This window comes from Podarcis bocagei, assembly GCF_964188305.1.
Source record: "Podarcis bocagei genome assembly, chromosome: 7".
Taxonomy (NCBI): domain Eukaryota; kingdom Metazoa; phylum Chordata; class Lepidosauria; order Squamata; family Lacertidae; genus Podarcis; species Podarcis bocagei.
Window position 1 is genome coordinate 76,646,338 of NC_138132.1, and position 26,810 is coordinate 76,673,147.

At 45.7% G+C, this 26,810-nt stretch overlaps 1 protein-coding gene across 19 annotated transcripts in view; it reads right to left on the bottom strand.

Annotated features, from left to right (window-relative positions):
• The window catches only part of RERE (arginine-glutamic acid dipeptide repeats), a 357,369-nt gene that overhangs the window by 105,597 nt on the left and 224,962 nt on the right, over positions 1 to 26,810 (bottom strand). For all 19 annotated transcript variants that reach the window (XM_081201368.1, XM_081201373.1, XM_081201372.1 and 16 more), the window contains 3 exons: positions 25,425 to 25,549; positions 24,860 to 24,959; positions 5,955 to 6,053 (listed from right to left, as the gene is read on the bottom strand). In XM_081201368.1, coding sequence (XP_081057494.1) covers positions 5,955 to 6,053; positions 24,860 to 24,959; positions 25,425 to 25,549 — 324 coding nt within the window. The remainder of the gene's footprint in view (positions 1 to 5,954; positions 6,054 to 24,859; positions 24,960 to 25,424; positions 25,550 to 26,810) is intronic.

Consider the following 26,810-nt stretch of genomic DNA (forward strand, 5'->3'; position numbering starts at 1 on the left):
CAGGATATAAATTTTGTTTAAAAAACAGATAAAATAAAATAAAGAGGGAATGTTCTCAGGCTCAACAGGAAAGGCTGGTGATGGAACCTGGGACCTTCTGCATGCAAAGCAGATGATATTCCACTAAGCTACAGCCCTTCTCCAACAGATCTAATTGTGAATGAAGCTGCAGTGGTGAGAAAACTTGCTTGGGCAGTCCAAAACTGATTCCACCTTGCACATCCAAGCACCCCGCTATCAAAGTTGGGACAACTCCGATATCCCCAACAGGTGGGTTTTAGAATTAACAATCTGAAGCTTGGGGGTGTTATTAATTAAATTTATCTCCTGCCTTTCCTCCAAGTTGATCAAAGGAACATCCACTGTTCTCCCTTCTCCTATTTCATCTTTGCGACAACCTTTAGAGGTATAGGAAGCCTGAACACATAAGCACCCATTTTTTTGCACCTGCTACTTTGGTTACCACTCTAAGCTGGTTGGGAACAGGTGATCTGAAGGAGCAACTTCATTCACATAGCCCTACCTAGGCACTAAGGTCCTTTTTGCATGCCTGCAGTTAAGATCAATTAGGCTCCCATGTGCAAGGAAAAGTGCCTTCTTGGTGGTGGCCCCACAAATTATAAAACTCCCGATTTATTTGTGCATCGGCTCTTAATAAACTTAAGTTGGACAAAACCCGTTACTGTAATAATAATCCTGCTACCAGAGATCCTTTCACTGTGGGCTCAGAATTTTGTGCATACAAATCATGTGTTCACCTAATGTTGAATTGTTCTTACTATGCCCACTTTATAATTGCACACTCTGGCACCACCATGCTCTGTTGAACTGGTTCATCCTCCCACCCCAAGCCCCCAGCCCATTGTCATGCTGCTAAAAGGGGATGTTTCTCCATTATGCATTATGCCTCTGGGAACCAGTTGCTGGCAGTCACAGGTAGGAAGTGCTACTGGGCTCAAGCCTGGCTACTGGACTTCCCACAGGTGTCTGATTGAGCTGCTGTGAGAACAGGCTGCTGACCTATAAGGGTCATTGACCTGATCCAGCAGCCAGGCCCGTCTTAATTGCACTTTAAATTCATAGTCTTTTTGCCCCAGTAAGCAGCTCTGCCCTTTTAGGCACTCTACGATGTCTGGTTTCAAATGAACCAAGGATGAAAAGATGTTTTGTTCCTCTCCTCGAGAACAGATATACCAGGAAGCATTTTGAGATGATGAAAGCCACGCAACTAATGTCTTGTCCGGGCAATCTCAGTTCATTGCATTACAAACATCTACAAGTGCATTGGGGGAAATTTAGTTTGCCGTACCTTGCTATTTTTTGGAGGGGGCGGGCAAGAAGGGGGATTTTAATTCGTATTTGTAACAAATGGAGCTTTAAACATGAAGCCAGGTGTTGAATGGTGCTTTAAAATTTATGAACTTGTAAATCCACGAACATGGCCAATTAAGGTTTATCGCCATCAAGGATTAACCACCCTTGGATATAAAGTTAAGAGGTTATTTGAATCGGGGTTGTTTACTTCCAAGCATGCAACATCCCCCCACCCCCAAACAAAGCTACCTAAAATATTTAAAAGGTGGTATACTTCAAGATGAAAGTTACAGTTAAAGTTACAGTGTGAGATTTCCAGAGAGACAAATCTAGGATTGCGCATCACTCAGTATCCTATTTTCCCCTATAAGCTATCTAACAATGGGACACTTTAAAATTCAGCTACAATGGACACCAGGTAGCAGAGAATTTGAATGCTAGGATATGTAGAATATGTCTGCACTTGAAAGAGCTTGTCTGAAACCATGGACAGCTGCTGCCAGTCAGTGAAGGCAATACTAAGCTTGATTGACCAGGAGTCTGACTCTATATGGCAGCTTCCTATGCATCCAGAACTCTTATTCCAAATTTGGTTTGCCTTTGGTTAAAAAATAATCTGCAGGGTGTCTGGTTGACTACCCCTACAATAAGAGAATATCCCCCTGCCTTTCACTTTTTAGAGTACTGAGTATTAGTAAATGTGTACATTTATGAGCTGCCCCTTCTATCAATTATTCCAGAATCTGAAGCTAACAGCATGGACACATGTACTTGATGGCTTTTATTTCTATCGATATACTGACGTGGCTGAAGAATACAAGCATTAATATACTGATTCCTATTCATGATGTAATGATAAAGACCAAATCCTTTAAAAGTGTATTTCAGGGTGATTTGGGAGTGAGGGATAATGCTTTCTCCCCTCTTCTCAGCTGGTTGTCGGTATCACCCACACAAACCCAAACTCCAGCGCAAGCCAGTTCCCCTTGATTTTTGCAAAGGCGACCCGGGTCCTGGGTCGTAAAGTGAATTCAATTAGCAAGCCTGCTGTTCTTCATAATCAACATCAGGATGCTAATTAAGGCCCCAGCGTCATGCTGCACAAACATCCCCGCGCATTACGGGGCTCCACGGCAGCCGGGAACTCTGCCTTCAGCTAGCATGCATAAACAAACAGAATTAATAACTATCCGAGTGTGGACGGGTGACTTAATCGGTTTCGATTAGATGCAGCTCAGCCTGGAGCCTCTATTATTTAAATATATTCACAGTGTTTAATTAAAAAGCCTAACAAACTGGGGGTGGGCTACTCGTCCTTATCTATATTTCTCCTGCTTTTGTTATCCTTTCTACGGATTCAACGTGTGTGCAGAGGTGCACATGCTTCAGATAAAAGGAGCCTGGGCCCTCCATGCCGAGGCAAGAAGGAAAGTCCCTTTAATGATGCTCTGCAAGTTCAGAAGCTGTCATCGCAGGGACATGGAACCTGTGACCTTTTGGACAACATTGGGAGCCCTGGCTCCCATCAACCCCAGCCAGCAGGGCCAATGGTCAAAGATAATGAGAACATCTGGGAGGTTACAGGATCCCTTTCCCTGTATTAGCTGGATCATCATCAACAACAACATCATTATTTTACTTAGATGCTATTTAACGCCAAAATAAGCATTCCATTTTGGCATTCAGTGTTAATTTTTCAACAGATAAAACACTTTTGCTAGTCTCGTGGCTGGGAAGACAGTGTGGGAAATATGCGGGCAGTGTCTGGTGTCATCTTGGAAGGCAGAGGCAGGCTCAGCTGGTGGCTAGGGGAGGGGTTCAAGGGAGGTAATGGTTCTATGTGGGCTCCCACCCCCCACCCCAAGGCATCTGGTCGTCCGCTGTGAGAACAGGAGGCAGGAGTGGATGAGCCACTGGCCTGATCCACCAGGGTTCTCCTTATGTTCTTATGCATTTGCCCAAAAGCAGCAAAAGCAAAACAGTGCAAGATGAATTGAAACCGGGTAACTTGGATCGTATATGAGTCTTGCTAATGTACTCGTAGTAGAATCAGATGGTTGGTCCTCAGTTGCCCTCCCAGAGAGAGTATGGAAATTGAGATGAGGCCTTTTCAGATTTCCCTTTGGAAATTTCTCTCCCTCTCTCTCTATCACACACACACACACACACACACACACACACTTGCTGTGCTAGCATTTTTTTACAACTTGTGCCATTTTGGATTTGGTTTTTATCTGCTGCTGTTTTAAACAAACTGCCATTGTGACAGTTGTCATTATTTTTGTAAGCCACTATGTGGTGGTCCCAATCTTGCTGTCAAGCTGATCAGAGAGACCACCCAGGCCTAGAATGTCCATAGCATCCTAAAAGCTGCATGAGGTTATTTCAAACCTAGGATGAGTCAAATAGAGATGCTGTTTGGACCTGGATTATTCTCTGAGTCTCTTAAGAAATCCACAGCCTACACAGCACTGGGGATGGGGGGGCGTGAGCGAACTTTGTGACACCCCTGCAGGGTCCCTCTTTCTCTTTACAGAGTACGTCTGGTCTGGAGCGAACAATCAGGGGTCTAAATAAATAAATAAGATCATGAAGTTCCGAGGGCGGAGCTTTAAAAACTCCTTACAAATAAGAGAACAGCTTGAGGTCTGGCTTTTGCCGACGGTGGAGGCCTGCCAAATGGAACTGGGAAGCTGGGGAGGGGGAAAGATGAGATGATAAGCGGAGACTGACAGCAGCAATGCCGAGCTAATGATCGCCATTCTGCGCGCCCACAGCGCTCACTTTTTAGGGAGTGAGGCTTCATTCTTCATTAAGAGCGCTTTGCCTTCCTTTCTGATTTGTAAGGCTTCATTCTCTGTCTTTTAAGGCTGGCTGTTGATCAAAGCCGGGAGCTGAAATATCAGCGGCGCTTTCAGCATATAAAAGCAACTTGCAGGGGGCAAGGGAAGAGGAAGGAAGGAGGGAGGGAGGGAGGGAAGGAGGGAAAGAGTCTTCAGAAATAGGATGGCAGAGTCTAAGCACGGCGTGGATTTCTGTGGGGAAAGCATCTTTTTTCATCATGAGGGTCTCATTCCCCTCTGGGCAACCTCTTGAATGTCACTTGCCTATAAGCTACCCTGGAAAACTTTGGGGGGGGGGCTGAAGAATGTGGCAAAAATGCTTTAGAAAAAAATTAACAGGTAGGGCTTAACCCCTAGGCATGTGAGAGTTAGGTAGAGCAACCCTCTCTTATCTACATCCTGGTCACACTATACAAAGGTCAGCTTCCAACTGAGAATAGGAAGTGCCACTCTACCCTTTCCTTAGCTCTGTAATGACAGCAAAAAGAGCAGCAGATGCGTCAATAAGCCAGGAAGTCAGTTGGCCTGCACTACAATTTGCTTAAGCAACACTGTTACTGCACCGCCATCTCTTCCAGATCTTTTCTTGAATGCTCCCTGCTTTCAGATACTCCTGGATACTCAGTGGCCCTTACACCATAAAACAACCCACTGTTTGTCTACCTTAATCCAGCCCACCTCCTTCGCAAGAATGCATGGGCCTAACTGATTGAGAATTCTCCATAAGCAGGAGGTTTGGAAGCAGCCGGGTGATGCAGAACTCCTGCCCTGCCCGAAGCGCGCTAAGGAAAAGTGCCACCCATTCGGGACTTAGATAAGACTCATTTGCTGACACAGCCCCTTAGTTACACTGCTGCAGCCCATTGCCACAGTTAAGCTGTCTTCATAGGAGATTCTGACACTCGGAGCTTGCGCCCTTTTATTCCTGAGCTTTTTGCAACCCCAGAAGAGAAGGAAAAGGAGGAAGGAAACGGGCTCACAGTAGCCATTTTTACTGGCCTAGCTCCCAACCTCAGAATGCAAAGACTTTAGCTGGCACAAGTTTCTCCCTTTGTTCTGGGGCTGCCCTATAAAGCTTCCAGGCCCTAGATGTGCTGTCTGGAACCTCAAAGCAGCAGCTCTTCACCCTGCTCTTTGGACTATAATGGGGAGCACATTCAGGCTGCTGCCTTTACTACCACCACCCCCTGCCTAACTTGTGCCCCTTTAAAGCCACATTCCCTGCAGCTGCCCATTATGCTGCAAATACTCTGGACAGGGGCTACAGTGCCACTATGCAACGTACGGGCCTAGCACATGGCTGGTGCTGAGTTCAAACAACAGAGGAATGGCACCAGGAAGCTGCCTGCCTGCTTTATCTTGATTGACAAAGCCCTCAGAATCTCTGCCGAAGCCACCCGAGGGGGGAAAAAACAACAACAAGCCCATCTGACACTGAAGGAGCTAAGAAGCTCGTTTTCCTGGCAGCCGGGTTGGGACAACCCAGGCGAGACAGGCCATGGGGCGGCCCAAGGCAAATCCACAGAACTCTCTCGCGCCCGAGGGCTTTGCCGCTGAAAAGCCGACACAGGGAAGGAAAGAACCCAACTCCGCTTATTCTACGGCTGCGGCATTAAGGAAGAAAGAATATATTCCCCGCCCCGCTTTGGCTAATTGGACACTGGCTGATGCAGCGGCTGCTGATCTGTGGGGTGTGGGAAACCTCTGCCTCTTCCTACAACCCCCCAAACCGATGAGAACGTAAGAAAAAGATTGGAAGAGGTTAAGCAGAACAGGAGCGGCAGCAGGTCCCCTCACCACTTCGTCTTCCGTCCAGCACTTCTCAATGAGTTTGGGCACAGGCTTCTTCACCAGGCGCTGGAGGGCTTTGCCAGCATCGTAATTGCTTTCATGTAGCTAAAAGGACAGAGAAAGAAAGAGAAAATGTAAATCAGATCAGCTACATAACCCAAGAGAAAAGGCAGCTGGAGTCAGAAGAAAAAGATGCTCTCCACTTCTTCATTTTAAGGGAACCTTCCCCCCTCCCCCAAAGATCCACAGCCAAAGCAGATATTTAGGGTGGGTGGGTGTGCACACCACTCACCCACTTATTCCACTGGAAACAAAAATATGCCAAAACCAACAGACTTTTAAAAAGAAACCAGTTCCTGCACAGCCCTCCCTGGTTCATATTTAGCCAGATGGATGGAAAAAATTACCGTTCCAGAGGTTAGTATTTGCTTGAGGAACTGAGGAAAGGAATTCTCTGTGTGTTTGAAATTCACACCAAGCCCTCCACAGGTGCTGGTTGTTCCATATATTGGGGAGGCGGGGGAGGTGTCTGGAAGCCTGTGTGCCATTGGGTTGAATCAGATATTAGTCCTACTCAGTGCAGGGCCACTGGAATTACCAGACATGGCTAACAACTCCATTAATCTTAGTGGGTGTGAGTATGACTTTATTGGCTACAACCCATAATATTGGGGGGGGCGTGGCAGGGTGGGGGCGGGAGAAGCATGTTCACATGGCAATTACAGTTTTCGTATTAGATTCCCACAGGATTTGCAAGGGCTCTACCTTGAAGATTTTCCATAACTGACACCAGGAATTTGGAAAGAAAAACAAGGCAGGATTAAAGCCCATCATGCCCACCATCTGGTGCCTGTAGTGCTCATTTAAAAATGTGGCAGGCCCTGCAAAACAACGCACTGGGCCTAAATTTGTTGGAAGACTCGGGATGGATAAAAGACAGGACTTCATCACGCAGTGTGTAAACTATGGAACATGCTCCCACAGGAGGCAGGGGTGGCCACCAAGGCGAGCACCCTAGTGTGCACTGAATTCAAAAGAAGTCAGCTGATACCATTAACTCTCTGGAACCCACGACACCAGGAGGTCCCTTGTTCAAATTTGCAGTTCCCAAGCAGATCTCACCCACTGCTCCCAAGCAGCCGAAATCATGCCTAGGACCCCCAGGGCAGAGGAAACATCATGTCCAAGTGGAAGCCCAAGGCCGGAGCCATACGGCATGTGAGGTTGACTACCCCTCAGCTCTACTGGTGCGTTCAGGAAGATGTGGGGCAGCAGAGCCAGCTATAAAGCTGCTCACTTGAAGCATGGCCCTTGCTGAAGCAGCACCTTCGCCTCTTGTGCTCCCTGGGACTTTTTGCTAGAAAGCTCCCCTACTGTCCAGAGCAGGGGTAGGCAACCTAAGGCCAAGGGGCCAGATGTGGCCCAGTTGCCTTCTAAATCTGGCCCACGGACAGGACGGTCCGGGAATCAGCGTGTTTGTACATGAGTGGAATGTGTGCTTTTTTAAAAAATGCATCTCTGGGTTATTTGTGGGGCCTGCCTGGTGTTTTTACATGAGTAGAATGTGTCCTTTTATTTAGAATGCATCTCTGGGTTATTTGTGGGGCATAGGAATTCGTTCATCCCCCCCCCAAAAAATAGTCCGGTCCACCACATGGTCTGAGGGACGTTGGACCAGCCCACAGCTGAAAAAGGTTACTGACCCCTGGTCCAGAGCATCTGCCTGCCTTGCCAGACAGCTCCTTTACCTCCCTGTCAAAGCAAGATTTTGAGCCAGCTAGTGGGGGTAGGCGGGGAGGAATGGGGGCCCCACACCAGGCAAGTCCACCTGGTGCCACAAAGGGCTCGCAGGAAACGGGTCACTGTGGGCAACTCCCTTCAAGAACACTGCAACCCCTGCAAGCAACAAGCCTTGAGCTTAAACAAGGCACTGGTGCGACAGAAACCCATCAACGCTGTACAACGCTGCTAAGAGTCAGGGAGAAGCAGAGCCCAGCGAGAACTGCTTAGGTGAACCGTCTGCCTCTCAAAAGGATTGCCGCAGGTTTTGTCAGTAAATAGAAGCTTTTGTTTGTAAACCTGCTGTTGCTGCCGCTGCCGCCACCACCACCACCAGCGTCCATGTCAGGCCCATGACTATACTGGCAAGAGAGCGGAACAATGATTTCTTCCCCGTTTTCCTAGACCACAAGCCGGGATATACAGCTAAGATACCAGATCCTGCTGAGCCTGAATTCTGACAGGCAAAGGAGGCTGGCATGTCTCAAAATGCTTTTAATGCTCAGTACATGTGCCTGGGTGCCTGCCTGAGGTGCTCTTTTTTTCCAGGCTTCCACTCTCCAACCTGTAGTATTAAAGGTAAAGGTAAAGGGACCCCTGACCATTAGGTCCAGTCGTGACCAACTCTGGGGTTGCGGCGCTCATCTCGCTTTACTGGCCGAGGGAGCCGGCGTACAGCTTCCGGGTCATGTGGCCAGCATGACTAAGCCGCTTCTGGCGAACCAGAGCAGTGCACGGAAATGCCATTTACCTTCCCGCCAGAGTGGTACCTATTTATCTACTTGCACTGTGACATGCTTTTGAACTGCTAGGTTGGCAGGAGCAGGGACCGAGCAACGGGAGCTCACCCCGTCGCGGGGATTCGAACCACCAACCTTCTGATTGGCAAGTCCTAGGCTCTGTGGTTTAACCCACAGCGCCACCTGCGTCTTGTAGTATTACCGTGTCCAAAAGCCAGAAAAGACTCCTGCTTGTATTTCTACTTATCAAACATGACCAATGTGCCGACTTATATGAAGAAAAGTAAGGAGGCCCTGTTTATCAGTTCCTGTTGTCCTCGACCGATGGCTGTGCTAGCTGGGTGCTAGCTAATGGGAGATGTAGGCCAGAAACACCTGGAGGGCCACGCCTGCCTAAAATGAAACCCACAAACACCACACCCACCCAGCTGCTCCCAATGTTGGCTGTGGGTGCCCCAGTAGCCTTCAAAAGAGAGTAGTCCTCACAAAACATATGGGTGCCTGCACCCTCTGCCTGCCAGGAAGCTTAAAACTGAATCAAGGCTGATTGGTTGCCCAGCTGAGCTCTGTGGCATGCAAGTACAGTGGTACCTCGGGTTAAGTACTTAATTCGTTCCGGAGGTCCATTCTTAACCTGAAGCACCACTTTAGCTAATGGGGCCTCCTGCTGCTCCCGCGCTGCCGGAGAACAATTTCTGTTCTCATCCTGAAGCAAAGTTCTTAACCCGAAGCACTATTTCTGGGTTAGCAGAGTCTGTAACCTGAAGCGTATGTAACCTGAAGCATATGTAACCCAAGGTGTAGTAAAGTTATCATTGTTAGAAAAATCATTCCTTGGTCAAGTGAAAAAATGTGGCCTTGTGGGTACTTTGTCAGCCGCAAGGACCCTGGGAAAGGGAGTTGTGTATCTTTAAACCCAGACTCTCTGGCTCCTTGCCATGAGAGGTTTATGGGAGGAAAGGGGTCCTTGATTAATGGAAGGTTTGACACCTGGGCTGGTGTGAATCTCTTCCTCCTTCCCGGAGGTTGCTTGTTTTCAAATTGCTGAGAATTGGGGATCTGGTTAATTTCCACAGGTGGGAGGAAGGTCCTTTTGATTAAGGGTTCAAACCTAAAACTGACCCAGCTGCAAAAGAATGAGCTGATCAAATTAAGACTCTTGATTGGCCAAAAGTTACGACGCTAAGCCAGAATTGTGGATAAAAGGATCAAGGGATGTTTTGTGTTTTGCTCTATGCCATTGCTCTGCAACTCGCAAAGATGCCCGGCTGTAATGTCCTTTTGTAATGGAAATCCTCAAACAGCTCCATTACGCAACAACTTGAAAGGACTCTCTCTACTCTAAGTCTGTTCTTTTGTGAGTATGTAAAAGCTAGTTATAATGTACAATGTTGTTATTTTTATGTTTGTAAGACTCTTAAGATGTGCCTGTGGTTTTTCCACATGTTTTTGGTTATTCTTTTAAAATAAACTTTTATAGTAGAACCTGTTGGTATTTGTGCCTTTTCCGGGGGAATAGCTAAATCCAAGCCTTCTGCTTAGTCACGCTTTACCGAGTGAACTTTTGCCTGCAAGCCTGTGGATGCAGCTTGTAAGGAGGGGGAGGGGGGATTGCCAGGTTAATTGGACACACTCTTCTCCCTGGATTGTGTCTCTGGGTTCCCCTGAACTAAAGGGAGTGGTGGCAGCCTTACCGGTGTGATTTCAGTCTGTGTTTGAGAAAAGTAATTCCCTCGCCAACCTACTCAAGAAACCTAGACTGGCCGGAGAGCAGAGTCAGGCGATGGATGGGTAGTGTGGGCGAGTGGAACATTGCTACACAAGGTACCACTGTATAAGTCAAAGAAAGGCACTTCTGGCCACTGCTGATGTGGATACTTTTCACACACTTGGGCCACTGGATGATACAAACAGCTTACAGGTTCCACAAGACCCTACCCCACCATAAAAAGTTGCCACCACCCATCTAATGTGAGAGTTTTGTCAGCCTCCAGATGGGTGGTTGGGGGTGCTGTGCACATTAGCCACAAGCAACTCCAGACTGTCCCGCCTTACATCTGTGATTAGGCTGAAGAACCTATGAGGCAGAAGAGATGAATCCCAGTCAGGTCTATTTTGAGAAGGAGGAGGAGGAGGAGGAGAAAGAAAACTAAGCCTTGTCTGAAAGCAGGATTTTTTGCTTGGCGAGGTACTCCAGTCCCTGCCTCCCTATTCATGACTCATGGAAGGAATCTATTTTTGCCCGGAGGAACGGAACAAATTAATTTCCTTCCTTTCCTTTTACTGAACAAGCTTAACAAACTGGAAGGAGAACAGGGGCCGAAGGAGGCCAAGAACAATGGGCGGATGGCCGACTGCTCCAGGCTGGAGAAGCTGGAGGATGCCTTGGGACAGGCTTTCCCAACCTGATGCCCTCCATATACTTTGGACCACAATTCAGCACAGACTGGCTGGGGCTGATAGGAATTGCAGCCCAAAAGATATGGAGGGCACCAGGTTGGGAAAGGATGGTTCCAAGGCATTTGTGGGACTCATACGATCAGGCCCCAAACTGTCAGTCTGGAGCCAGTTTGACATGTTTTCAGTTGCTCTCCAGCTGTTCAGTATAGGTGCGCAGTGTGGCTCCACCCACTTGGAACTCATGCTCCTGAGCATGTCCACAGCATGCTGGAGTACACGTACACACACAGGCCTGCCATAGTCCTGCCAACACACACATCTTTAGTGCTGTCGCAATCCCACACCTACACATGCTCAAGCATGTCAAGTACAGCTCAAATGTATGAGAGTGGCATTGATCTTGCTCACCCTTGACCAAGGTCAGCTGATTGGGGTCCATGTAGCTGATACTGATGAGCAGCGGCTTTCCAGGGTTTTCATACATTTTTTTTTCTAATACAGAATAAGATCTTTGTAGCTTTTATGTTTAGCAACTTCTCTGCAGAGATCAGCATTCCTGAACTCCTCCCAGCTCTGAAAACTGCCATCCGTGTATTGAGATGTTTAGCTGGTGGTATATCCCAAAGTTGAAAACCAGCTCCGTCCTTATTTCAGACATTGTGATATATTGTGATGTTTGGCTGGTGATATATCGTGATGTTGAAAACTAGGTATCGGCCAACTCTAGTCTCTCTCTGGTTCTAATGCTTAAAGCCTTAATTAAGGAGCCACATTAGTACACACTGCAGCAGTTGTAGGGAAATTGTGGTCCTCTAGATGTTGCTGAACTACAACTGCTGTCTGCGCTGGCCACTGGCCATTCTCCTAGGGCTGGTAAAGAGCATAAGCTCAGCATCCGTTGTTCTACAAAGTAAATTAATCAAGAATCCCATTTCTTATGACAAAAGAGCTCTCAAAGGCACTAAATAGAAAACTAATTTACATGGAAGCGAAGTACAACTGACTAAATGAAGTCCTTTATCCATGCACTGCTTATGAACGGAATCCTCAGACAGGGTGGTATTCAACTTTTACTCAGAGTAGACCTACTAAAATCAATGGACTTAGCTTAGCCTCATTCATTGCAGTGGGTCTACACTGAGTACCACCCACCAAATGGAAGTGGGTAGGACATACATACACACAAGATGCAAGCCATTCTTATAGTTGTCCCCCCCCCAACACAAAGGGGTGTTACATAGAGACAACACATGTAGAAACAAAATGTAAAAAGTAAGATAAAAGAATGAGAATGGATAAATTTATATCCTGCAATTTGGATAATTCCAAATATTCATTGATGCCGAATATATATTTATTGGGATTTTACAGACCACCAGCCATTGAAGAACCACTTTGTGATTTAACATACATCTTCTCTCTCTCTCTCTCTCTCTCTCTCTCTCTCTCTCTCTCACACACACACACACACACACACAAAATATAAATGAAGAACTACAAATATGTGCCTTTTAAATCACAGCACTTCTTCCCTGCTGCCCTGCCCACATCCCTCAGCTACGACAACAGACATTAAGCAGCTCTGGATCTCAGGCAAGAGCTTATTAGCATAAACTCCACCACATTAGTACAAGGGTTGGGGTGGCTTTCTTCTGCACTGGGGGTGGGGCGTTGCATTTTGACACCCGCTTTGCAACAGAGCTGCCATTTTCTGGCTGCGTGATACCGCAAATAAATTCTCCTCTTGGCATGGCTCAGCTGTCAGGCACCTCTGTTCAGTAATGAATCCATGAATTACGTCTTGCCGCTCTGACATCCCCGGGTCTTGCACATCAAAATATTGTTCTTCAGTTGTAATTTATAACTTAATTTAAACGTCCCTTTCCTCGTGACCTTTCCCTACATCAGAAGAGCATCACATCTGGCAGCTCCGGCTTCAGCAAGGCACTCTTCTGCAATTACAGTCATTATGAGCCCTGCCTGAAAGCCATCGCAGGCGCCGGGGCCTCAGTTCCTGCTACAATATTAAATAATTGGAGTCCATTAAGAACACAGCTAAATTTCAGACTGACGTTCACAGGAGGGAGGGGGCAGGAGGAACCTGAACAGGAGCAAAAGCGTTGCCAGGCTAACATAAAACCTTTCCATTAAAAAAGGCAGAACTGACCAAACATCCTTTAAGCAGGTGGCATTTCCAGGGATTACCCCAGTTGAACTGGAGTCACTGTAAAAGGGCCTCGTGTACTTAAACCATTTTAAGAACTGCTGTTGAAAAGCAGCATAAATATATTTTAAATGGACGCATGGGTGGTGATTGTTGTTGTTTTTTTAAAAAAACCTCTGCAAGCATTATATATGAATGACTAGAAGATGGCTAAGGATTGTCCACAACCAGGATGTGGAACCATGGTTTGGAATTGATTGCAAGCGATGGCTTGGATTAACTATTACCAAGCATTACAACTGCAATGGGCAAGCCACGCTGAAGGCCGTTTCCCAGCCTCTTCAACTTCTCCACTTACAAGGTGACAAGACCTGATATCTCCCTGACGACACTGTATGAGGTCAGAGCTTAGCAAAGCAAGCTAAATCACACTGCTGCTGTATGTTTGGGATCTTAACCTGCAAAGAAGCCATGGTTTAGTAAGCATTATGCCCATAGTCGGTTCACATTGGATTCCATCTGGGATCCAAGCCTGCCTTTCAAAAAGCCAGGCCTGCCTTCTTTGCAAATAAGAGGACAAAATTTGCTTGTCAACCTGCAAGCCGCTCAAAGGGAGAGAAAAAGACCACCCTCCACTGTTCTATGCAAGACTTCTGACTGCAACGTTGGCCAACCAGCCCCTGATCTGAAGCATCAGAGCTTCCTTGAGCATTAAATGCTGACAACTAGCCAAAAGACAGGAAGAGAAATCATTACTATAACCTATGCGAACATACCTTTAAATGGTTTCCCTATGCTTTCAATGTGGTTGTCTGTGAAGTTAATGTACAAGATCTAGTCGGAGGGCAAGTTAAGCAAACCAAAGCAGGAAGTAATTTGTCTGGGTGACATCTTGCTTGTAACTGAATATCCCTCAACAGGCATTAAGCTGCCTTGGGTGTCATTCAGGAAAACAGGCTGGCATGTAATATCGCGGTTTATGGAAATGTCCCACTACTCCTTGTTATTAATAAAGAGGAACAATCAGTGATATGAACATGAATCTCCTGCATACAAAGGGGAATGAAGTAAAAGTTATGTTCGTTAAAGAGCAGGTTTAAAAAACAGGGAGGCAAAATGCAAGGGTGCTGGGCTGCAAGTACTACTACCAGCACCAATATTACTACTATTATATATACCATTTAATCGCTATGGTGACTTCTAATCTTAAAACCAGTTCCATACACACAAAAGCATGTCACACACACATGTTCCCTGATTCCACAATCAAGAAGAAGCCCCTTTGCATTTGTAGTGGCCATTAGCTCCAAGTCACTACAAATGCCACCAGGTGGACTAGCTCTCACTTGTCTCAGCAAGGAGGGAATTGAAGCTGCCCACTCATTGTCCCAGCAGCCTTGAGGCTTCTCGCTGGGAGAAACCAAGGAAGTCACTATCTTGGGATATTCTCCTTCTTTCTGATCACCTCACGGGCAGGTGGAAAAGTAGGGTTCACCTTCCTAATTCCAGTGGACTGGAAAAAGCAAAGATCACCAGTGTCGAAGCAAGGATTCTTCAACATCAACTTCGTTGGACTGGTGATGTCCGGATGCCTGATGATAGTCTTCCAAAGCAACTACAGTGGTACCTCGGGTTACAGATGCTTCAGGTTACAGACTCCGCTAACTCAGAAATGGTACCTCGGGTTAAGAACTTTGCTTCAGAATGAGAACAGAAATCACACGGCGGCGGTGTGGCGGCAGTGGGAGGCCCCATTAGCTAAAGTGGTACCTCAGGCTAAGAATGGACCTCCAGAACGAATTAAGTTCTGAACCTGAGGTACCACTGTACTCTTCCAAACTTAAAAATGGAAAGCGTAATACTGGTGGTCAACAAAAGAGATTTAAAGACTCTCTCAAGGCAAATCTTAAAAAATGTAGTATAAACACCGACAACTGGGAAACACTGGCCTGTGAGCGCTCCAGTTGGAGAACAGCCTTTACCAAAGGTGCCATGGACTTTGAAGACACTGGAACTCAGGACAAAAGGGAGAAACGAGCTAAGAGGAAGGCACACTTGGCAAACCCTCACCGTGATCAACTCCCGCCTGGAAACCTATGTCCCCACTGTGGAAGGACGTGTGGATCCAGAACTGGCCTCCAGAGTCACTTACGGACTCATTGTTAAGACCGTGTTCATGGAAGACCATCTTACTTGGCTATGAGTGGTTGCCAAAGAAGAAGTGTTCTGAATCCTGAAAATCTCCACTTCCATTTAAAAAAAACCACAAACAAAGGTTTCTATCCCTTAATTTATTTCTTATTACACTTACACCCCACCTTTCATCCACAGAGCTCAAAGTGGTGTACATGGGTTCTCCCCTCCCCCAGTTTATCCTTACAACAACCCTGTGAGGTAGGTTAGGGTGGATGAGAGATGGTGGCTGGCCCGATACCACCCAGTGAGCTTCATGGATAAATGGCAATCAGCCTAGGCCCCAGATAACCCTAGTCCAGTATGCTTACATTTAAAAAATATATGTTTTTTTCTTTATAAATTTGTTGGTGAATAGCCTGAGCCTGGGACAGGTATTTTTAACTCAGGGAGTGGTCAATTTTTAAAATATACATTTGCATTTATTTTTGATCTAGAAGAGGGAGCCAGTCTGGCATTTTCTCCCCTAAATATTCAGCCCACCAGTCGGTTCTCCTTTGGCTCCGTGGGGCAGAAACCAGTCAGGCTTGCAATTCACCATGCAGAGACCTTCCCTCGCCAGATTGGCAGATCTGGGACACCAGTTTGCCACCAGGCAGCAGGAAAGGATTTCTAAGTCAACGTTTTAAAAGATTTCTTGCTCAGGAGCTTTTGAGCACTCAAAAGAAATAGTGCAAGAGCATTAACGAGCTCTCTGCTTGGGGATAAACAAACACTTTGTGAGGTGCCCCCCACTTTGCCTGGGATCCTTTAAAAAGAATAATTCAGTTTTGCCTATTATCACGCCTCTCAGGCCACAGCTGGGAGCCTGCTACTTATGAACAATAGTGGTCCATCCATCCAAAATGCCAGAAGGCTAAAAATCCAGCCTTGAAACCCTGGAAAGCCTCTGCCAGCCTGTGTAGACAATACTAAACTACATGGAACAATGGTTTGAGCCAGTACGGGGCAGTTTTGTGTATTTGTAAGAGGTAAGACCACAAATGGTGGGTACCCAGGAAGGGGTCTTCTTTGAGACAGCGCCCAGGAAATGAAGCTCCCTAAGATGGGAGCCCTGACCAATCCCCAGGCTTATGGTATCTTTCTGCAAAGCGGAGACTACTAACCCTGATGCCAATGCTCAAACTCCACTGTCAGAAGCAGGATTCTTTAGAATACCAGTTGCTGGAAACTGCCGGAGGGGAGAGTTACTGTTGCACTCAGATCTGACTTCTGGGCTTCCAACAGGCATGTGACTGTCCACTCTGAGAACAGGATGGTGAGCGAGATGGGCCTTTGGCTTGATCCAGCACGCTTCTTCTATGCTCTTATGACAGGACCAAGCCAGACTGCTCTAAACGTGGAAGTTAAGAGCATATGAAGAGCCCACTGCATCAGACCGGAGGTCCGTCGAGTCCAGCATCCTGTTCTTCCGGTGACTGACCAGATGCCTCAATGGGGAAACCTGCAAGCGGGACCTGGTCACAAGAGCACTGCAGTTTTCATCAATTGGTGTTCAGAAGCACTACCGCCTCCAACTGTTGAGGCAGAGCATAACTGTGATAGCCACCTCCTCTTTGATTTTCTTTCATCCTCTTTTAAAGCCATCTGAGTTGGTGGCCATTAGTGCTTCCCATGGGAGATTAGCTGTCATCGTTTCCCTTTTTTTAAAGGGAAATTCTCTTATTCCGAATAGGATTCCTCGCAAGAAAAGGGAAAAGTTGACAGCTATGAATGGGAGCGAGCTCCACGGTTCAACTATGTGTTGCATGATGAAAAGTACTTTCATTTATAGGTTCTGAGACGGATATTTTCATAGGGCCATGACACTGGCGCTTTTTAAAATCTTACTAGCCTGAGAATTTATTTAGGGGTTTTAAAAAATCAAAACAAATTCACCATATGTTATATACTGAAAGAAAATTACCTTAAAATGCAACATAGATGGTATTTAACACCTGAAAGAATAGCAAAAATGAATAAAAACTGTAGCGATATCTGCTGGCGATGCAACACGGGAAAAGGTACTATGATACATATATGGTGGAATTGTTTAAACATCAAACAATTTTGGGAAATAATATATAATGAAATGAAAAAAATGTTTAGATACTCATTTAGGAAAACGCCAGAAGGTTTTCTATTGGGAATAGTACCAGGAAGCCTAAAGGAAGAAGATAAGACCTTATATTTATACGCAACAGTAGCAGCAAGGCTATTGATTGCGAAAAACTGGAAAAGTGGTATAATACCGACAAAAACAGAGTGGCTTGCCAAATTATTGGAGTATTACAATATATCCAAAACAATGGAAGAAATTGGAAGGATTTCAAAAGAAAAGATAGATAGGGACTGGAAGGTGTTTAAAAGATACTTGCAAAATCATATCGAAAAATCAGAACTCCTATTAGAATAAACAAGTTCCGTTTCAAATACTGAAATATCAAATAAGATGGAAAACAATGTGTAATAGAAAAAGAAGTGTGAAATTAGGGTAAAGGTGTGTGAAAGAAAGTAATAGAAGTGGAAAGAAATTGTAATTGAGTAGATTGGAAGTCAAACACAAAGGTGGGGTGAAGGGTTGGTGGATGGTGATGGGGAAAGGAACTATTTGTGGGATTGAGTGTATGTTTGAACATTTTTAAGGATTGTATGAAATGTATGTTTGTATGCTTGTATATGTGTATTAATGATGAATTTAAAATAAATTTTTTTTTAAAAAAATCAAAACTGTTGTCATTGTGAATCCACTCCCCGCAACACACAGCTCAATGAACATACTGAAGTGTGGAATATGTTTATTATTTTATATAGCTCAAGAAGCCATAGGCCCGGCTACCGCAGTTCCAGGGGTAAACATGAGCTGAAGCTCAGTCCCGCCCCACTCCCCTGTGTGTTGCAGTGTTACAATACAGTGGTACCTCGGGTTATGAACTTAATTCATTCCAGAGTTCTGTTCTTAACCCAAAACCATTCTTAACCTAAGGCTCACTTTTGCTAATGGAGCCTCCGGCGTACGATTTCTGTTCTCATCCTGGGGCAAAGTTCGCAACCCAGAGCAATTACTTCCGGGTTAGCGGAGTTTGTAACCTAAAGTGTTTGTAACCCAAGGTACCACTGTACATATAAAAAAGGGAGAGTTAGGATGGCATCACCAGCACCTGCTCTTTGAGTAATCCATTCAAAATGCTTGTATTATGATTTGGAGTAAAGCTGTATTGACTTTAGAAGCACACACACTGGAGGGAGGGAGAGGGCGGGAAAGAACATCTGAAGCAACAATATGTATTAAAATTACGAGGTAGAATTACACAGAGATGCAGCTATAAAATGTGAGCTTTCAGCTTCTGAATTTTAATTAAGGAAGTGATGTACAAGGCTCCCATATATTAAGGAGAAAGGGGTGAGAAGGAAAGACTTCTTCAAGATTTAGATGGGTGGGAGGGGTGGGTTGGGAGAAATGAATCCATGTGCATTTGAGATTAACCCTCCGAGCACTGAGAGATAATGAGACAGAGAGAGAGAGAGAGAGAGAGAGAGAGAGAGAGAAAAACCCTGCTCTTACCAAGATGTCTGCATGTTTTCTGGTGTTCTTGTTAATCTGTTCTTTTATGTCTGCTGATCTGTGAGCTATTAAAGACAGACTCAATGTCAATTCTGCCTTTGATGCTCTTTGAGGGGAATCTTAATGCTCTCTTTCTGCCTGTTCAGACTACTTTTTAAAAGATGTATGCAACACACACGAAAGCTGAGGAGGGAAATCAAGTAACTGGCTGCAATAGTCCTCACAGGCTCTCTCTCTTTTTTTTAAGGACAGAGGATGAGACTTCAGCGAAGACACCTGCCCTTTGGAGACCACAGCTCAGCTGTAGAGTATGTGCTTTGCATCAGTGGGGGCTGTCGCCCACTGGGACTGGTGGGGCAGAAGGCAAGGGAGCCCAACAGCATGGGGTGCCAGAGGCAATGGCAGATGGAGCCAACTTATTATAGCTTGATCGCCATGCTCCTCCTCCCTGTTGGGTTCTACAAGGGGCAACATGGAGACTGAGGAGGAGGAAGCTGGCAGGTTGTCCTACCACCTTGGACTGGTTGAAAGTAAGATGGTAGGCAGGTGGGGGGCTGGCAGTGGGCAGAATGAGGTTGGTGGGGCAGTGCCCCACTTGCCCTAATGGATCAGCCTCCGCTGCATTGCAGGTTACCAGGTTCAATCCACGAGGCACTTTCAGTTTTAAAAGAGCAGGTGGCATGAGATGGGACCTATCTTTCTCAGTCACAGACTCTGGGGCAGCATTCAAAACTCCCATTGTTCTAGGCACGTTTTGCGACAGGGAATTTCACTAATGTGAGCAGTGTCTGAACTCTGGGCGCAGGACCGAGCCTAAAATTTCAGATTAAAACTGCAGTTTGGAAGGAAAGGAGGACCCTTTTCTGCCTCCCCACTTCCAGCTACTCTCTGAAGACTGGAGAAGAGACCCTCAGCTATGTGTTCTTGTTATTAAAAAAATTAGCTTTGTACATAGCTTTGTATTCTTGTTATTAAAAAAGTGCATCTAGACACTCCATTGCGGTGCCCATAACCTAGGATTAAGGTGCCATTTAGCTCCTAGCTTTCATATCTCAGTTTCTAACACTGCTCTGAGGCCAATGCCTGTCAGGGCACTAGACAATACTGAGCTTGATGGACTCATAGTCTAACCTGGTATACAGTTGCTATAACCCCCAGTAGGAAACCCCCCAGTATAACCCCCAGTAAGGAAGGAATGGGCACACCTGAAGGGTGTGTTTCCTGCCCCAACCTACCCCCATCAGGCTATAGGAGAGGAAGAGAGATGGTGCCCCATAGGTGGAACTCCTTGACCCAAGAGACTACTTTATCCGCCAGGAACGCCAAGTATGGGGGGGGGGGCTCCGAGTGCCTGAGCACCCACAAAGCAGGGCCCCCAAGCAACTTCCAAGGTCTTGTGAGGCCTCAAACAGCATCTCTGAGGCCTTGAAGATGCTTTCCAAGAACTGGAGAGGCCCCAGAAAGCATCTACGAGGCCTTGGAGATAGTGTCCAAGGGCTTCCGAGACCTCCAAACCAGACTTCCGGTGCTTCCAGAAGCCAGGTTCCAAGGCTGGGGGGCATGCATGATGTCCTGCTGTCACATTACAACGTGATGTCGTTACATCACGCACCCTGGGCACCCATAACCTGGGGCCCAAGTTGGCTCCCCTGTCCTTTTTCAACAAGCGTTTCTGCTTAATGTGGTGATTGATTAATTAATCATGCTGAACTTTTATGTTCTTGTATGGTGGGCTCACTGTTTATAGGTTTACTTCTAAAATGTTAAGCTGCCTTTGTAGAACGGGAAAGGAAATTATACATCTCCCAGCAGTTGCAGCCATACTGAGCAGGATTTAACACCCCCCTCCGCTGCTCATCAGCTGGTAAGTGAGGGTAAAATCCTGCGGCTTTGCCTGTGTGCACCAGTCCACTGTAGGGACCTGATGCACACAGCCAATGCAGAATCTGATTAGCAGGTTTGGGCCAATTTGACTCCTTGGTGTGCCAAGATCAGTGCACAGGCCAGAAATTCTCCACTCCCATTTCATACAATAAATAACTAAATAACAGAGTAAATGGGGGTGGGGGATTCAGATTGGGACCTTGACTGGGGGTGGGGGTTTTAATCCAGCATCCCTGTTGTTCTGCCCCACAACACCACAGTACTGATTGAGGTCCCTCTTGTTCACTATTAACACTCAAAACAAGAAGAAGTCATTCATACAATTGCTAATTGCAGTGTCGTGTCTTGTTTGGCCCCCAGTCAGCCACACACCTCATTCATTAACCTGCCTTCCACCTTGATGGGAAGCACTGAGCACAAAAGGGGGCTGATAATTACCAGAACAAACAATTTCTGTCCCACTTGATTTGCTGCGAAAAGCATTAAAATGAAACCAGTTTTTTTTGGGGGGGGCGCCCATCAAAGCCTGAGCCACAGAAGGAATAAAATATAAAAAAGCTGGAAAAATTTACCCATGCTATTAAGCAAATAATCACTGGAAGGAGTTGTTCGACTAGATAATATAAACGCTGCACAGCGAAAACTTCCCCTGCTCTTCATTTCTATCGGGTGTAATTAACAATAAATCATACTGAGGGTTACAGCACCCTGTTATTACATAAATAAAACACTAGCAAAGAAGCTTGTCAGGACTGATTTATGTGAAGTGCTGCTCTGAAGTTTATTGCATTTCCATAATAAGAAATCATAGAGCATATCAATTTTTTACCATTAATCTTTGGGGCTGCATATTATCATTTCTGAAGGCGCAGGAGCACACCCCCTTGGTACAACATGAGCCGCTTGCCAGTGACTCACGAGGACTGATCCTCAACCCACAAAGAGGAAAGGAAGGTGGAAGGCGGGCCAAGCCAGCAAAGGGTTGCCTCGTTGCTGTCGGGCTTTGCCAAGCGCCACCCCAGACCTGCTCAGCTCTGAGCCCAGGAAAGCCAAGCAATGTAGGGGCAAGTAACACACATAATCCTCCTGAATCATGGCTAGTGTTAGTACTAATCGTAGCCCTGTGGCCTGGAGCATCTCCTAGCAAGTGATGTCATCTTCTGTCCCTTACAGCTATTCCATAAAGTAGAAAAGGGACCAAGACTGCATATAAGCGGGTGCAGAATGCTGTGGCTAGACTGCTGATAGCAGCTGATTGTATGTGACACCTGCTAAAACATCTGCCCTGGCTGCCCATATCCTTCTGGGACAAGGACCAACTGAACCCTTATAGTCCACCTCATTCACTGTTTGTTGCCCCCCCCCCCAATGTCAGAGAGGCCTTACTGGCCTTCACCAGAAGTCCGGCATTTAGTACCACTGTCCCTTTGCCGTGGGACACTCTTCCAAGTGGTGATATGGCAGGTACACTCACTTTTGACTTCCAGGCATCTCTTGAACAATCATTTATGCTGAAAAGCCCGTGGAGCAGTCTAAAATGCCACTTAAGTAGCCAGGCATTTCAAATATTGCTTTCAACCATCCGTCAACCATTCTATTTCTACGACGCCTTTCTAAAGTTAAAGCCATGCTCAAAGGAGACTCACAACGTATTAAAAAACTTACACTGCTACAAACATAGCAAAATTAGTCATAAACAGTAAACAAGACATCAAAAAGTACACAACTGAATTGAACAATTTTTGCATAAATCACAATAAAGATACAAAAAAAATTATTTGAAGTACTGGTTGTTGTTTTCATTACTATCTATCTACACCCGCTTTTCATTTTTCATAATCCTTTTACAGATGACTTGTCTATTTTGTTTTTATAGTACACGCACACAATAATAAAAAAGGAGTTCAGCCTCCAGTGGGAAAGGTAAACTTGATACTGCTGCAGAAATTTATCAAAAGCAAAATTCAGGCTGAATTCAGCTGCAAAAAACCAGCTCTAAAAATCCTGCCAGTGTTACCAAAACTTGCTGTGCTGCTATTTTCTCTTTAAAAAAACCAAACGAAGGTATTCCACAAATCTCCTGCTCTTATTTGGGCCTTGCAGGGGCCACCATCTAGATTACCACTCAGATCTCAATACCTGCTCAGCTCTGGTGATATTCAGTAACTACCATTGTGATGCACAGACACTGCTGGGCCCCTACTGTGCTTCTCACAAATCTACAGCAGACGAATCCAGCAAGCAAGCTAGAAAGTGGTGCTCTATATTATTTATGTGGAAGAGAATTATGCACTGTGGCTACCTGTCGTTGAAAACGTCAGCACAGAGGTAGCGTGTCTGGCTTGTGAACCACAAAACCTCCAAGTCAACTCTCTTACCTAAGTCACTAAAATGAGCTTCAGGGAAAATGCTCCTCTCTGCACATCAACACTGGCACAAGACACTTTGCTGCCTGGAGAAGAGTCCAAGCTGCACCCCTCCTTGCTGAACACTTCAGGTCTTGATGCATTCCCTGCCCTCCCAAGCTACAGTACCACTTCAATAAAGTTGCTTCACCCTGCCGTATGGCAGGGTACTTTTGCTGGCTCTTCTCAATCTCAGCTACCCCATCTGCAATATGGCAATATTTTTTTTGGAACGCCCTTTGGTTGCGTTATCAAGCTGGAGCCTTCTCTACAGTCTGAGATAGGCAGCAGGGCTCATTTCATCAGCTCTGCTGGAGGCCCAGCTTCATCACTCACCTCCTGCCCCCTGAGCTGTGTCTCCTGGTCATTATAAGAACAGCGATTTACCCTTGTGTGTCATGTTTTCCCCCTCAAGTTTGTATTCCTGTGGGTACAGACTGTTTTAACTGATTGTATGTAAGCCACCCTGGGAGCCTTTTTGGCTGAAAGGCAAGGTTCTAATGCTCTAAATAAAAATAAATTCAATAAGCCTTCTAAAATCTTTACCCAGTTGGTACTGGTATTGGACTTGAAGTGTTTTTATGCATGCACTGTTGTTCTTTTATAGTGTTTTTATATTTATAATTGTTTCTTTAAAACGAAACAGGTTTAATTCTACAGTTGTTCTGTTTCCAGGAAGGTAGCTATGTTATTGAACAGCATTGAGGATCTTAAAGACAAACAAATGTAATGAGCTTTTATGGACTGGAGTCCACTTTATCAGATGAATTTAGTCTTATCCTGAGTCATCACAGAGTGGTGGTGTACACAAGTTGTATACAGGGTGTGGTGGTAGAATTGTCAACAGTGAGATCAGTAGGAAAGGAAACACATTAAGTGAATGCTATTAAAAGTGAGCTGGGGGAGGAGAGCCCTGTTCCACTAGTGGGAGCCCTTGCCCTGGCTTTCACTAGTGCACCATGTTAATTGCACAGGTGAATCCACATATTTATGTATTTGGATTTTCCCTACCAAAAGCTGTGGCTACTAAATGGCCCACCAATGGAAGTAATAAAGACGATTCCTGCACAAGCAACATCAAGCTTCCAGACTGCAATGGGATTAGAAATGTAATTAGAAAAGGAGTTGGTAGCAGGGAGAAGTTAGGATATGAACACCCAGTCTCTGTGGTGCTGTAGCTGAGGCCATGGTAAAAAGTTGAATTCACAAAGCTCTTTGGTGGTTAGCGGGTCTTCCTGCAGAAATCACAGCTTCTATGTGAGAAGTGATGGAGCAAGCTAAAAGCTGGAAAACTCACAGAAGCAGATGGCATCCCATCCCAAGTGAGAGCTAAGGAAATGTAAGTGCAAAATCACAGGGAAACTGAGGTCAATGCATTGTGTTGTGCCTAAAAAGGAACAACAACATAAAGTCCAATAAAAGCCCAAAACTACAGGCGCACAGTGTGTTTAGTCATAAGAAGTACCTTTAGCTTGTGGCTTTGGGTTCAAGTCCCACTTTTCAAGTCCCAACTTTCAGCTGTTTTGCACTACAATTCCCATCAGCTGCAGCTGGAGGGCACCAGATTGGGGTAGAGTAGACAATATGCTGCTGTATACAGCCAATCCCATGACCCACCATTCAAAGATGGAAAGGCAAACCAGAAAGATGATTCTCATGTTTTGGAAGGCAAGAGGGGTGGGCCTTAAGATGACCAAAGACCCATGGAGTAACCCAAAGTTGATGGGGGGGAGGGAGAAGGAGAGACAGCAAACTATTTCAAGATTAGTGCAAAGTTAATGGCACGACAGCAGGAGACTTACTGTGTTGAGTGCATTGAGAGTAGTGTCATCGCGGGAGGCTGCGACACACCCGTCTTCCGTGGATCCTCCGTCGCACATCCCTGCAAAAGCTGCCATGCTCCTTGAAAGGACAGAAAAAGAACTGTTATTTTGTTTGCCTAAAAAACACAAGAAGAGTATACAAAAAAGAAAAGAAAAACTGTAACGCATTGGGAGAGCAACTGCCTGGGCATGGAGAAGGTTCCAGCTGCAATCCCCATCATCTCCTGGTAGGGCTGTGAGAGACTCCCTGACAGCAAATGTGGATAATTCTGAGCTAGATGGACCAACGGCCTGACTCAGAATAAGGCACATCCCTATGCTTCTAAAAGTCTGCTGACAACAGCGCTCAGTTTTTGCAAGAGTTGCAGCTGAGCAAATTAAAATTTATACTACACCACAAGATTGGGAGATTTATCCCAAGTGCAAGATGTGGAATCCTTTGTGCATGCAGGAATTTAGACCTCAATCTCTGAGCAGGATGCTGCTGCCCGAAGCAGCAACTCCCCACTGCAGGGACGAGGGAGATGTGTTTGCTTCACGTTACCGTGCCGCCCTCAGGTACATGAGCAGGTCGCAGTCATTGACCCCAGGCATCCACACAAGCTCCTCGTGCTGCGTCACTGTGTCACTGTCTCCGGAAGGGAACGGCTGCAGCTCTGGGAGTTTGGCCTTGAGGGGAAAAAATTCAAGAGGCAGAAGCAAGAGGATGTTTGTTAGCACACATGCAGAGACACTGGATTGTATTTCCGAGCTCTACCAAACATTTTATAAAGCAAGAAGAAATAGACAGGTAAAGTACTCATCCCTAGTGTGAAAAACAGCCTCTAGGTGACCAAATGAAGGTGGCTTTTGTGTGTGTTTTTGGAATGGGGCATTGTGCTTGTTTCCCACCCTTTCGACCATGCCCATTTCACAGCTGAGGAAGAGGCAGGTCATTTGCTTGATCGCTACCTCCTATAGCAAAGGTGAAGCTGAATTACATAGCCTCCTTGGAGACCTATAGTGATTTGCCAAAAATATCCTCTTCCTCTGTCTTGACCCCTGCAATCCCATATCCAGTGCTAGATTTACATATAAGCTAAACAAGCTATAGCTTAAGGCCCCACTCTCTTGGGGGCCCCCAAAAAATGTAAAGGGAAAAAACTGGATGTACATTTCCAAAATATAAGATAAACAACAAATAAAATAAAACCTACATACAGCAACAGTGTTTTGTGTTGTGTAGGCTCCTATTTGTTATTTGCAAATGGCTTTAGATACCTACTAGGTCCATAATATATATATAAAATATATATAGCATATATTCAACACAAAAAACAGTGACAATTTGTTGTTGACAAAGGACAGCTGGACATATAAAGGGCCCCATTACCTTCAGTAGCTTAGGGCCTCATCAAACCTAAATCTGGCCCTGCTCATATCCCTACATTCACTGCATCTTGGACCTGGAGATATCGGGACCCCCCCCCCCAACTTGACCCCACAGGCATTTCCAGAGTGTGAGAATGTGCTGTGGCATGAAGGCACACTGTGCGCTTGCTGCAGGATTCAATTAGCAGCCTTGATCATTGACAGCAACGGTTGCAAGACAGTAAAAAGCTTTTCAAGCCTGTAATTACCTCTCATGGTTACAATGCAAAGCACATCTGAAAGGCTGTATTTTATATAGATATAGATACATATAGATACATCTAACCAGTAATTACATGCCACAGGTTCGGAAGACATTCTAGCACTCCACTTGTATTTTCCTCTGGTCTTTTTCTCCAGAGGAAAGAAAATGATGCATCAAACTCCACCACTGGTATGTTATAAAGTGGCTGTAACTTGCATCAAGAGGGATTGGAAGCAAATGGGCGTGCTCAGACGCTTTAATGTATGCCTGCAAAGGCCAAAAATGGACCTGAACATTGACACATTTATCTACCTT